General features: G+C 44.2%; 1 protein-coding gene across 2 annotated transcripts in view; it reads left to right on the top strand.

Moving 5' to 3' along the window:
• AFTPH (aftiphilin) overlaps positions 1–5,885 on the top strand; it is a 42,135-nt gene extending 36,250 nt beyond the window's left edge. For both annotated transcript variants that reach the window (XM_069009083.1, XM_069009082.1), the window contains one exon: positions 4,669–5,885. In XM_069009083.1, coding sequence (XP_068865184.1) covers positions 4,669–4,813 — 145 coding nt within the window. In that variant the 3' untranslated portion in view covers positions 4,814–5,885. The remainder of the gene's footprint in view (positions 1–4,668) is intronic.
• The last annotated feature ends 8,554 nt before the right edge of the window (positions 5,886–14,439 follow it).

Genomic DNA, 14,439 nt, shown 5'->3' with positions numbered 1-14,439 from the left:
CTGAGAAAACTACCTTCCTAGTTTTCCTGCGGTGATAACTTTGAAAGTGAACACAAAATCAACAAGCCATGAAATTTCAAGGGAGAACCAGTAGAGGGAACTCCCCACTTCGATGCTGAGTTTTGGGTCTTTTGGATTCCCTCTTTTTCTATCCATGGAGTGCACGTACTCCCTGGAGATACTGTAGTGGAAGTCTGACTTTCATGAATTAGAAAACATAGTTACAGTTGAAATATTTTTGTATTATGTTCTAAACCTAATTTTAAAGTAACCACAGTAAGACATGCAAACTCCCAATGTATCTTTATTGTACCTGCACTCACAGATTTGTACCTTGCTTTAAGATGTCTTAGCTTTTTGTTCACAAAGGAGCAGGGAAGTAAATGAATATTGACCCTTATTTTTCTGTATTGTTGCTTTTTTGATATGAGGAGTTTGGGGTTTTTTCCAGTGCTTTCACAATGCACTTGAAAGCTCTTGCTTGTGCTCTTAAAGCTCTTAATCCAGATGTCAGAGCTCTTCCTCTGTCCTGGAGAGCATTGCTTACCAACAGGAATTGGTTCTAGATCTGTGATGTACCACTATATCAGGCTGGGGACCTCAGGCTTGGAGGCTAAGTTCAGACACACACATGGATTAGCTGTGTTCACTGTTTAATACATTTTGTGGGTTTTTATCAGCTCTGTATTTTAAAAAAGTATCAAGTGCTTTTCTCTGCTTGGTTTCATGCTCTCCAAAAGAAAAGCAGTCTGTTTTTTCAAGCTAGAAACCTTCTGAGAAATAAAAAGGTATAGCCTCAGCAATATGCCAAATAATGTGGCACAGTGTTAGCTTTTTGTAATAAATTTGGTTTTCTTTTCAATTTTTTAAATTCTTTTGTAATGAACTGGAGACTTTAAAATAGGAGTAGCTGGGTACAGCCAGGTCAATGAGGATAAGGTTCATGCACCAGCCTGGAAATGTGGACTATTAGACATCCATGATAACTGACTGAGGAAGACAAAAACAATGGATTAAGATCACTTTGATGACAGCTTCAGTTGTGCTGAGGCTATCCCATGTCTGTAACTTGGTTGAACTCAGGATCTTTAGGGTAAAGTTTAGAGTGAAAATACCATTGTTCAGCTGTGGGATGCCATGTGAAGAATCATCTTGGTCTAAAACAGCCCTGTCTTTGGTTGCAAAGCCATCTCTTGAACCAGAAAGTCAGTTTCTCAGCAGGAAAGTATTGGGAGAGGAGGGGAAACTTCCCCCTCAGCTTAAGCCTGAAGCCTTGACGGCAGCAGTAAGTGTTGAAGGTCAGGGATCCAGCATTCCAGAGTCTCCAGCCTTGCCTCGTTCCATAGAATTGGCAGAGATCAAAAGTTTATCTGCTGTCTTTTTGAAGGAAAGCAGAGCACTGATACCTTTCCAAGAAATGGCTGAAACCTTCATTTAAACTGGAAATACTCCTTGGGAATGGTGTTGGATGGAGCAGGCTAATTCTTAATTATAGAGTGTTTTTAAAGTGCATTTCTCTAATCAGCTCATTGTTGCTGATAAAGCCTGGCCTTGCTGATGCTATCCACAAAACCCTTTGCAAACATGAGAGGTGACTGAAGCCATGAAAGACTTGAATGCTGCAGGAAGGGGTTGGAATGCAAAACAGAACAGTGACATTCAAGTGATGGATGGACAAAGCATTCCCTCTTTCTTCTTAAATTTTCCTCCAACGCCTTTCCTGCCTGTCAGTCTGGTTCGTTCCTTGTGGCTTAGTGTTAACATGCCTTTGAAATGTGGTACCCAGGGGTAGAGGAGCTGGTACAAATGTCCTCCTTCTTGGGAGGAAATGTAACCTAGTGTAAGAGAAGAGATGGATGGGGACAAAGCGTGCTGTAGAGGATTATTTTGAAACCTGAATGAGGCAGAGACCTTGTTTTGATCCAGGGATGGGTCCTTTCATGGTTTTGTAATCAGAAGTTCTGATTCCAAAGCAGACATGAGTAGTATAGCTGCCACTGACAGTCTGCTCACTCAGGTGTCTGTTCTTTAGGCCACGGCACCCAGAAATGAGGACAGCATGAGCAGGAGAAGCTCTCAAGGCTCTCCTCCACTGATCAGGGCTCAGCAAAAGAAGCTCTTGGCAACAGGAACATCTTCAGCAAAAGATGTGCCTGAAATTAATGCATAGTTATTTCTCTTGCCTCTATTAAAGGACATCACAGTTAGTAGGCAGTTTGCTAAGTTTTAAGGGTAAAACCTGTCTGCAGTGATGATGCTACTTTGTCTTTTAAAATTTGGGAGTTAGTGAGTAATTCTTTAGGGTTGCCCTGGTGATATTTGCTAGCAAAAGCATTGATTGTTACCCAGAAAGGGTACTTGCAGTGTCTAGTTTTATTGTAATGCAGAGGAACCTGCCTCTCTCCATGGAGAATTTTGGCCATCTCACCCCTTTCTGCACTGAGATGATTTCAAAAAGGGGTTTGAGTCTCATTACCAAGTGATTGTATCTGTAGCTCTGTCTTGGTCATAGTTAAGCAGTGGTTGCTGTGTTAGTGTGTTAGCTTGTCCTGCTTTAGAGATACTTTTTACGTTGCTTTGGAGTAGATAAATTATTGCAAAGGGCTTCCAGCCAGAAGGGGAGCATTTGGTAACTGGGTGAGGTGGACACCTGGCTGGGCTTGCTGGTGTGCCTGATGTGCAGTGAGAGCAGCTGGTACAGCAGGAGTGGTGGCACTGTCCTGTGATAAAAGTTCTGCACGTGGCCATGGAATGCAGCGCAGCGCTGCGTCTGGGACCCGGCAGTGCCACTTCTTAGCATGCTGCAGTTGAGCAGAGAAGGAAGAGAAATATAAATAGCAAGGAGTGTGTGAGTTCCATCTCGCCTGATGAACAATTACAGGAACATCTCCAAGGCAGCCCTCTTCCTTTGGCTTCCTCTGTCAAACACTCCTTTGTTAGCTCTAAGTCCTTGATCACCAGGAGTTTGTACCTTTAAGGGGCTTGTGGTAAGTGATTATTAATAGTGGCACCAGATACTGATAACACAGTGGTGGGTGAGAACCACATTTCAACAGCTCAGAGATAGTCCTTTGAGTGCAAACAGAGCTGACTGTGAAGTTGTTAGAGGAGGCACATATTGGCTCTCTGCTTCTTCCTTCAGTAAATCCAGCACACAGCTTTGTTTATCCTCTAGAATTTGGTAATCTGCCTAGTCAGTAGCTCGTGAAATTCCACTGCAGCAGAGAAAAAAAAATATTGCTATTCTGTGAAGGTAAGTCAGATTTAGTGTTTAGACTGCCTCATCTAGAGAACTTCCATCGAGTGGAGATTTCATGTAGCAAACAAAAGTGATAGTTCAGTGTCAGCACAATGATCAGTGACAATGGTCAGCACAATCATCAGATGTCAAGGATGCATTTGACTCCAGCTCTTTTTTTTCTTCTAGCTAAGGAATTCTGAGGCTGCTGTGAAAGCAAACATGTAGCCCTTTGCTTTCCACTGGTCTCTGCTCAGCTGAGGAAACAATCCTCATGGGGGTTGACAAAAAGTATAAGTACATGCTGTTTCATGATTGGAGTGGACATTGCCCTCTCATGGGCTAGGTTTAAAGTTTATCTATAAGACCAGATAAAGAAAGGAAATTTCTGAAGTGTTCTAGGGAAAGCACTTTCTTTGGTTCAAGCATTTTGTCTCAGCTTTTTTCCCCCAAACGTGAGGGAGCTTATTCAGTTGGAATTTCTTACATCAGTATGGGATTTAGCAGGTGCCTTTTTGAAACTGGAATAATGTTTGATGGAAAACTGAGTATTTCTAGTAGTAGGCAGTGTTCTTCAAAGATAAGCCAGATGTGTGTAAAGTATGGATGCTTGGGCAAAGGAGGGGGGTCTGGAGCAGTCTGAGCCAGGCTTCATTTTACTTGGGAAGTGTGAGTTTTTGCATAATAGTGAGAACCAAGTGACATGGGATTCAGACTTCTTTATTCATTTGTGCTCAGTAATTCTTGTGAATAATGCAAAAGGCAAAGTAAACCCTAGTGATTCCCAAACTGCTGAATGTATCATGGCTACTCATACTCCTGCACTTCAAACTGAGTAGATACACTTATTTGTGAGGCACCTTTTGCTACTGTTGAATCCTGAAGGGAAAAAAGGTTTTGGGATCACAATGTAGAGTAGCATGATGTGCAGTCTGAGAACAATCATGTTGAAAACACAGCATAAGTGTGTTTTTATTTTTAAATTCTTGAGAAGTAACTTAGGAGTTTCTTAGTGTCCTTTTAAGATCTTGTCCATTTTATTTTTGAAGATTGTAGCAGATTTAGGTAGTTTAGAACTAATGCTCCTACTGTTTTATCTCTAGAATATGGGCATGGTTGTCTCTTCAAGTGAGTCTCTTGACTCTTGAAGCTGCTAAAAAAAAGAAAAAAAAATCTGTAAAAATTACCATTTGAATAGGACTTTTCCTTATTGCAACAATATACACAGGAAATTTTGCTGACTCTCTCTGTTAACACATTATTGGTAGGCAGGTAGGTATTATAACATTAGACTACCTTCAAGTAGCTTACAGAAGTGCCTGTCAGTGGGAGACAAGCTGACAGAACATTGCTTCAATCAGTGATTCTTTCAGTGATCCCAGGGATATCAGGTACTGGATTAATGCACTTTGTTCTTTTCTTCCCAACAGGAAGCCTAAAAAGGAAGAACATCTTAGTGAAGAGGCTGCCAAGGTGATTTCTAGCCTTCCTGACTTAACTTTCATGCATGCCAAGGTGTTGATGTTCCCAGCCACATTAACACCTTCAACAAGCTGCCAAGAAAAGGTAGACTAAAGTGATGTGAATTGGACGTTTTCTATTGATTTTTTTTTTCTTCCCTCTGCGGGTCGTAAAAAGCAATCTTGCTTTAATTAAAAAAATATCAAGTTCAGATGATTTGTTGGTAAGCAGCACTAGAAAGGTATACATAGTAATGTATATTTATTTACATACTGGAGTCCTAAATTTATATTAGAGAAAAATGTAAATAATTGGGGGTAAATCTTTTTGAAGATCTATTCTTTTTGTTGTGCTGGGCTGTATACATTTATGTCTTTGTGAAATACACTGGTGGTGTCCTTCTTAAAAAACTTTTAAAAGTTAAAAAAAAAATCCTATAAACACATAATGAAAACTTTGATCTTCACAATCTGTGAAGCTCCCCCTTAAGACTTTCTGATTGCATTGAGCAACTTTTTCTTTCCTGCATACATTAAAATACTTCTTGCTGGAAAAAAAATCAAAAGGTTATGTTGTCCCTTTTGTGGGTTTTTCAGTTATTGTTTCTTTAAAACCCAGTAATTTCTTTTGTGTTTTAACAAGCTTAAGATGTGTTTTTCCTTTTCTTTTCCCCCATCCCCTCCCCCTGTTTGATTGGTTGGCTGATCAGTTTTTATGTTCTTGAACTTCAGTAGTATGGCTCTGTCACTGTATGGCCTTTTGAAAGGTATACTGTCAGTAACTTCTTGTTCCAGTTATGGATTACTGTCTAAATACTTGATTTTTTTTTTTTTTGTCATTAGAAGATTGTCTGCTTTTAATCAGTTTGATTTGGAAAAGAAGGACCAAAACAATATGAATGTCTTACAATGAAATTTACCTGTTAAAAATTTTTATGTTCTGTTGTACCACTATTCCTGTTTGATTTTGCACAGTGTAAAATGACATAATCATAGATTGCTATGGTTTTAGGCTGTATATACAGTAAAAAACTATGGGTTGTAAATGTCTGGGGAAATTCCTATGGAAAAAAGAGAGCTATGTCGAAGAACCTCTAAAAAGGTCAATATGCATGCCCAAGGTCTTTTGAGATTTAAGTGTGTAAATTTCCTTTTAGCTTACACAAAATAAAATAATTTAAAAGATACATATGTATACAGCCTGCTATCTTTTTTTACAGAATGTGTGCATTCCTCACCTTTCTGTTGGTGGTAAAATTGATGTGCTCACTGCATTAGCAGTAGGACCTTCTAATTTGTGTTGCTCAGTCCCACAAACCACTCCTGGCAGGGTCCTGTGGACTTTCCTTTAGTCCTCCTGTCTCTTTATCGTGTTGGGAGTCAGTCTTTTACTTCTGTCTCCAGTTTCCTTTCTGGCTTGCAGGACAATGTGGCTCATGTTATTTCGGGTTAGAGACTTCTTCAAAGCAATTGGCAATACTCAGCTGTAAGCAACACCAGCTATGGTGAGGCGAGAAAGGACAACTGGGTTTGCTGATTTCTTAGCTACAGAAAAAAAAGAAACGTAGCAGTCACTGAAGTCTCCTCTCATGTTAGCTTGTGCTGTAGCTCTGTGAGCAACATCTCATCAGAGGGTCTCAGTGGACTGGCTGCAGGTAAGGCATGTTCTGGGTGCTGCTATTTCTTGATGGTGCATGGACATAGACCCTTCCATGCCTTTACTATGTGCCCAGCTCTTTAAGTGCTCAGTCATTACCACCAGTTCATCACTTAACATCTAGTTCTGAGAAATCTCTAGTGTGTTTTTTTTATCTATTCTTTGAGTTCTTTATTGTCTGACAGCGCTTGGGGGTGAGTTTGATGCCATTAGCTGGGTAAGCTGAAAGGTTGTCCTTGCAAAAGGAAGATTTTTACTTCTTGAAATGTCTTTGGGAGACAAGTGCTGGGGTTCCATCTTTGTGAATGCAGGGGTTTCAGTGAGTGGTGGCTGCTCAGAATTGAGAGAGCAGCTTCTATGGCTGTGATAAAGTTAATTTGTAAATGCTAAATTGTCTCCTTTGCCGTCTAATTAGTACTGCAGCATACAATGATGTGGTATCAAACTGCACCCTGTTGTAGCAGAAAAGGTTTAAGCAAAAGCCATCTGCTTTACCATGTAGCCCCAAAACCACGTCTGTTTGCTGTTTCTGCAGATTTTCATTACAGCACTGACTTCATGCCTGTTACATGTCGAAATTAGCTTTGCTAATCTCCCAGGTTTAGCATAGTATTCTTTAGCACATGCTTATTATATCGTTCAGTTCTGGTGTTGGGCTGCTGTAGGTTAAAATTGGTGCCTTTGTTTCCGTGACTGTGGCGTGTCCCTTGGAGCGGGAGCAGTGGGATAGCTGCAGCACAGAGCTATAGCTATTGTTTCAAGGAGAATATGTTTAGGAGCTGACTCATGATCCTTGTCTGGCAGCGAGTGGACTGAAGTATTAAGGAGAGGTGGGGGTGGAAGTGCCAGCTGCAAGTTGATCTTTAGTCTCCTCACAATTGCCTCCAGAGGCAGCTGCCCATTTGTCTTCCAGTCTCCGAGTGCAGTTCTGGTGGCCTACCGTGGATGGGGGAGGGGAAAAAGGAGATTTCTATTGTGACTGATGTACCAATCTGAAACTTTGTGAAACCTGAGTGTGTTTATGGGGTGTTTATGTTCTTTCTGCATCCCACAGACCTTCACACTGCTGAAAGACATAAAGCTTACAATCGAAGTTCAGCCTTTTGAGATGGATACTGCCTGCCTTAAAACACAGCACTGCTTTTTGTCTCCTTGCTTAAGCCTCCTTTTTTGTTGCTGATGATGGGATGGACAGACAGGATCCTCTTGCCTCTCTCCTGTCTTGTACAGGCAGCTTTGTTCATATGCAGAAAGTTTTGGCTAACAGATTCGGCTGCATTGGGGTTGTCCTTCTGTGCTGTTCCCAGTGACACAACATGCCTTGTCTGGTTTAATCTTGCCAGTAGGCTTATGGGCAGGATGGCAACAGATACTTTGTGCACATTTGGGTTGCTGTGCATTGTCACCAGACATGTCAGGGTGCATCACTTTCACTCCAGAACTGGTGCCATTGAGGAGCAAGTGCTTATGTGCCCGTCCAGCACAAGCAGCGGAGGACACCTGGTTCAGATGCAATTCCCTGAGTTGGCACATGGCCATGAAGCAAAGTCCAAAGATCCCACTGTGAAGGGAGCTGCAGGCTCCTGAGTGACTGCTAAGAAGGGTTGGGCTCTGCTTGTGTTATCTGAAAGACTGTGCTGTGAGACTTGGGGCTTCAGCTCTGCCTTACCCAGAGCCCCACCACCTGCTGCAGGTGCTGGCAGTGCTGGACTGCCCACAGCACCTGGAATGTTGACACCTTCTCAGAATATCATTAGCTCAGCAAATTCATTTTGAGATGCCAAAAGTAAAGCTTGCAAATAATGTATGTACATGTCCTCAAATGCATTGAGTGTGTACTGAAGTTAACTCTTTGTCACATTGAGTTGTACAGAATTTTGCCTGGTAATGAAATTGTTGTGTGGAAAGTTTTGTTGCTGGACTGCTGCACTTGAGCTGAATATCTGGTGGGCTTTATAGGATGTGAGGGAGACTTAGCTCAGTGCATGTAAGATGCATCACCCTTGGTCCAACCATTTACATTTTGTGCCACTTCTGCAACTCTGTGTATTTATCTTCTAAATTTCAGAGCATCTTGAAAATACAGGATAGTTGCAAAATACACTTGAATATAATTTTTTAAAGTGTATGTCATCTAATAATTGCATAGTACCTGCTAGGAGCGTCTGCTACAAAATCAGAGAAGTTTTTTGTCTTCTGGCCTCTGCCAAAGAGCACAGGCACTAAAGGCAGCAAGCAGCCTAATCTGCTCCCTCCAGGGAGCCTGGAACGTGAAAGGAGATCGGAAGAAACAACACATTCACATTCAGAGGACTGAAAACAAGGGGAGGAGGAGCTGGAAGAAAACACAAAGCAAGAGCTCAGCAGAAGCTCTGAGTAGGGGAAATAAGAAGGTGAAGCAGGATTCAGAGTATAGGCAGCTGGGATAGCTGTAGGAAGAGCAGGTGGTAGAGAAAGTGGGATACAAGCATGAGGAGCAGGAGCATTTGGAGAGAAGGGAAAGCCTGGGCTCGATTACAGGTGCACACACTGTGCCCACTGGCTGCTTTTCTCCAAAATCTGGAACTGAGCCTTGGAGACCCAAGGGTCTGAGTCCCTGTTCTGCAGAGGAAATGTGTCACAGCCGTGGGGCGAGTGGGAGCTGCATCACCACAGCCCTGCTATTGCTGTCAATTATTGTTGGTAGAGAGCTGGGTTGCAGACTAAGGGGTTTAAATGCAGCTGCTGGTGCCTGTCTTAGCATCGATACAAGTCCAGATGTTAGAAGGCCTTTCTGAAGAATTATTTTTAGATAAGGAGGTACATTATAATTCCAGGCTGTAGGTATAAAATCAAATCCTCCAAAGCAAAGCTCTGCCACAGATTTGGAACTGCAGCTTCAGTCCTGTCATGTGTCTGCAATGTGACAGTTGTTGCTTACATATCCTCCTGTCTTCACCTGATCCTTGCCTCATGTCCTGTGCAGATTTATTCTCTGAATCAGCATAGTGCAGTGAAACTCTTCTCTGAAGGGCCCCTGCTTCCTGCAGCAGAAGGGGATGGGGTGGCCTTATGTGGAAATTGCTGAGAAGGCACAGGGGAGTGTGATGCTCTCCTGGCTGGGAGCAGCTGGCCATGCCAGCTTTTTTTGCAGGTCACTTGTGTGCTTCTGTCATTTGGTGCGCAGCATGAGTTGCCTGATTGGGATGTGCAGAAATGCTAATTTCTCTGGGATGTAGCTTAAGCAATTAGGAGCTTTGCTTGCTTGATACTCAGTTGTGGCTCTGTGGCACTGGGGGTCAGGTGCACGTGTGATGCATCCAAAACTGATGGAGCTCTTGTTTTCACCTCGTCAACCTGTAGTTAAAAATGTAATATATGTTGTTAACCCTGTGTTACAGATGGGTTGCGAAGATTGACTCTGAAATGCCATCCTGCTCTGTGTCAGCAATAGCTGAGAAGGACTCACCTGGCACAGGTCTCACACACATCTCAAAGGCAGAGGGGAATTCTGACTGTCTCATGTCTGGATTCACTATGTGGTCACCAAAGAAAAGTATTTTCCTAGTTTAGGGTCTCTGAGTCTTCCGCTGCAGATCCACTGATTGTGTCAGGACCCTGCTGACCTGGCACATACCTGCAGAGGTTCCTAGTGCTGTACACCATACAGCAGTTGGATTGTGTGCCTCAAGTAAGGCTTGGGGCTACTTCTAGAATATGAAGGGGCAAAAAAAAAAAACTTCATATTGAACTAAAAGGCACTGGGGTCCTGTGGAAAACAAAATAATTCAAAGGAGAGTCAAATTAAGGTATTGTACGTATTTTTTAATGTTTGCCTAAACAGCCTTAGTGATTCTTCTGGCATGGTTTTCCATATGCTTAATGATCCTTTTGGTATAGTTTTGTGTGTTTAGAATATGTAGCCATGTGTGCAGTAAACTGATGTGAGGCATCAGGTTGGGCTGTATTCCCTATGGGATTCTGCTGGGCTGTCACCTGTGCCCTCACTGGTTGTGTGCCCAGGGTGACATTTGCTACCCCTACTGTCAGTGGAGCTGCTGTGAGTGATCCTTGCTCATCAGGGTTTGTTGGTGCTCCTGCATGGGCAGGTCCTTGTGTTTGCATGGTTCACACCAGGTCCAGCAAGCAAACCTGCTCGGGATACAAGTAGATTTTCTGCTGGGATTGTTGTCATGGTGTGAGCCTCGCCTTCCTTATTTAAAGCAATGAAGTTAATTGGGGAGGGAGGGGAAGCTGAGGGGCAGGTTCAGCTCAGCAGCCTTCTCTGTGCTTTTCTTTTTGCTTTTCCAATGAAATGTGTCCCCGTTGTTTTTGACTCTTGAAGTGATAAAACGCTCAGTGTTCATTTCCCTCAGCACAGAACTGCAGTGAGGGCAGTTCACTGAGGGCCAGGTGTAGTTTTCAGGACTGTCTTCATCTTATAAACAGCAGGAAGTGTTGTCTTGCCTGAGTTGGTCTTCAGGAGGCATTGCACAAGGGGAGAAAAGCAGGTTCTTTGGATCCAACCTTATTGTGTTGCCTGGCCTCCAGCTGCTCAGCAGGATACCTCATAGGAAAAGGAGTTGTCCAGGGTACCTCAGGGAGCTGTGGTCTCGTGCCGTGGTGCAGTGAGCACCCCAGACCTCACCACAGTACAAACCCCAAAGACCTCTGTGGTGTTCAGCTCCATCCTCGTGAGCCACGCCGTCACAGCTGGGCTGGCTCTGCACAGGGGTAAACCCTTTGGACTTGTTTCTTGGGGGAAAAAGCCCATCCCACCCCAAGCACTTTTGGTGGCATGGATGCAGCACCTTGTGCCACTTTGGGGAGTTTGTCTGTCACAGACTCCAACTGCAGTAGTAAAAGGAGCAGACAAATTGGCTTCTCCCATGCTAGTTCCACATTTCTAATTGTCAGCTGCAGCTTATTGGTATAAATAGGGCCAAGAACAGCTAGTAAGGGTCTCTCCTATTGCTTGAGAGACCACACAGTGACACAGGAAAGGAGGGCAGTCCTGCTGCTCCTGCCACACAACTTTATCCCAACGTGCCTTTCCAAAGCCAGTGGACAGCTCTGTGGTCAGAGGAGCAGACTGAGGTACAGTGGGACATGCAGAGGACATGTGTGTGGTCATGGCAGAACTGTCTCTGTCTAATGTCTATATTGTAGTGTCCCCTTGGGCTGTCAGTCGGGTCTGCAGAGCTGTGATACTGTCTGAATTGTAATTTTTGCTGTGGTTGGAGCTGGTTTTTCAGGTCTTCTTCAGCTGAGGAAAAGAGATGTGTGAGGAGACTGTCCACAAAGAACAAGTGAACGCTGGCAGCTGTGTGCAGACACTCCATGAGTAGCTGGACTGCTGGTTTGGGTTTTTCTTACTCCTTTATGCTCACCAGTCCAAGGAGTTTACAAAAGACAAGGTGACAAGATTTGCTGAATCTCTCCCTAAAGCCCTTCAGTTGCTCACAACAGTCTTGGAGAAAGATGTGGGAGCAGCTTCCACAGGAATTCAGAGCAGAGTGGAAAGTACCTACCAGGCACTTTCAAAAATGCAAAGGCTGGTACAGGATCCATAAGGCCTTTTTGGATCACATTTTGGCTTCTAAACTACAGGGAGCCTTAGCACAAATAGAAAACATGGATATTTTGGAAACAAATCAAAAGCAGTCATGAAGCATCCCCCTAACGCTTTCAAATCCTCCCTTTCCCCTCTGTCTCCAGCCCCAAGTATCATCAAACATTTTGTCCCAATCTCAGCAACTTGGACCTGAAACCTGTTTGCACACGAATTCTGCTACCAAAAGGGTTTTTTTCCAAGGCTGTGTTATTTTACTGGTGCAGGGACTGTGTTTTCATTAGGAGCACTAAAGCCTTTTGTCACTTAGTTAATGCTGAAGCGAGTTAAGAATCAACGTGCAGCTGGTGACGGGTGTTCTGCAGCTGTTCAAACTCTTGCAGGTTACTCCACTCTCCCTTGGACTGAGCTGCCTCCCTCTGACAATGGCAAAAGGAGCTGTTGTATGGCTGCTTTGTGCACTTAAGGGTACAATTTTCCCCCCTTTTCCATTTTGAGGGGATGTCCTCTCCCTTTGTCTCTATCCTTGGCCACCTAGATGAAGTCTCCTCTGGCAACTTGCCCTCTCCTTTGGCTGGGAAGGAGGAAGCAGGGTGGAAAGGGAGGAACAAACAGCTGTCCTTTAGGTTTCCAATTAATGCAGCTCCTTAGCAAGCTGGCAGTATGAGCTCAGTCCTTAGGAAAGCTGTTATTTCATTCAGGAGGCGGCCTGAGCCAATTCTCCCCAGTCCAGGACTGAACAGGTAGGAAGGTTGGTCCTTTCCAGCTCGTAGGACCATTGCAGCTGGCACAGGCTCCTCCTGTTCCCTGTGTTTGGTTCATGCAGTGCACGGGAGGACCGTGGTGGCACTGTGGAGGTTTAACCTGGCTCAGGACACTGCTGAAATGTGCAGTTTGAATTTCCATCTCCATCTGAAAGCCACTTTCCCCTGACACTGGGAGTGAGTACAGGGAGATACCTGGTGAGGTGCAGCACTGCCCAGGCCAGCCTGGCACCGCAGCATGAGGGGAGAGAGTCCAGGACTTGCTGTCAACAAATTTCTGAGTGTTCTGATCTCTGGAATGTGTTTTGAGTCAGGAGGATGACAGCTGAAGTCTCCTTAGCAAATAATAGGCCTGGTGTGCAGAAATCTGCCTCACTGACATCTTGCTCTGCCACTTCTGGTCAGCAGGGTTGCCAATTCACCCTTGTGTTTGCGAGTGTGAACACAGCGTGGCTGCCCTGGTTTGCAAGTGGTGGTGAGAAAAGCCATGGTGTGCAGTGGCAAGGGGGATTTTATGGTGTTTGCTGGAGGAATTTGGCAGTTCTTCTGGTGCTGTTGCTAGAGAACTTCTCTTTTTGATGGATACAGAAAATGCTGTCTGCAACTAGGATTCTAAAGGTAGATGTGCCTGTAATAAAGGCATCAGGCCTCCTTTAGCTACAGAAAGGTTGATCAGTGAAAAAAGTACTTTTCTCTGGTGCTCTGTGGTTTTCCCCCTGAATCTGGGTGTCTTAATACCATCTGTCACCTGGCACACTGCTGAGTGGTCCGTAAATCAGTAGTGGTCCTCAAATCTGAGAGGTTGCAGGGGCAGAACATCGCCACTAGCAACAGATAAAAAATGAAAGCATGAAGTAGTGCAATGGTGTGCTATTGTGCCCCAAATTAAGTGTTTCCACCTTCAAAAGCAGAGCCCCACTCTCCAAATTTTCAAGAAACCTTGCAAAATGCAGCTGAGCTGCAGGCAGGGAAAGATTTGCAGGAAGGGAAGCTGCATGGCCATGGGATTGCTTCAACTTAGATGTGGGCATGGGATTTTCTGGCCTTGCAGGCCTCCTGGTCCTCTACCCTTGCAAAAGGCAGCTGCTGGAAGTCAGATACCTGGAGTGCCCTTAGCTCCAGGTAGGCTTTCCTTGAGTTTACAGGATGTAAGCAGAAGGGGCCTCTGCAGACACTGGGATTAGCAGAACAGTTCTGATTGCAAGGAACTTGTGTCAGCAGCTCTCCACTAATTTTTGAAAAAGAAAAAAGTATAAAAGAAAGGAGTGGGTGGGGGAAGCCTGTTTTTTTTTTCTCTTGTAAGGGCTGAGTTGGTTCTGCAAGTGACAACTGTGACAGGCAGAATACAGCAAAGCTGCACGAAGGGTTTCTCTCAGCTGGCTGCCCAGCAGCAAGTGGAGCAGGAGCCTTGTGGTAAAGCTAAAGCATCAAGAGGTGGGGAAAGACTTTGATTTATGCATTAGTAGGGTCTAGTCAATCCTTGGTCTGCCTTGTTTTCCTATTTTCTGTCTGCATTGCTTACTTTTGCCTCCCTGGGTGCTTCTCCCAAGACTTCTCAGCTCGTTCACGTTTAATCTCCGTGATTTGTCTACAGCCCCGCTCGCTCTAATCCCTGCAGGTCACCGTGCAGGGCACGTTCGGTTCTCTCTGGCTGTTTGCTGCCATCAGCACATCTTATCGTGGCTGAATTTACATCAAAGGAGCACCTGACAAAGCAGCCGGCCTGATAATAGGCTCTGGTTTCTTCTCAGCAACCCAAACAGGTGGAG

The sequence above is a fragment of the Aphelocoma coerulescens genome, chromosome 3 (genome assembly GCF_041296385.1).
Source record: "Aphelocoma coerulescens isolate FSJ_1873_10779 chromosome 3, UR_Acoe_1.0, whole genome shotgun sequence".
In the NCBI taxonomy this organism is placed as follows: Eukaryota; Metazoa; Chordata; class Aves; order Passeriformes; family Corvidae; genus Aphelocoma; species Aphelocoma coerulescens.
The sequence above is the reverse complement of the archived record's forward strand: the minus strand, read 5'-3'. Positions and strand labels throughout refer to the sequence as shown.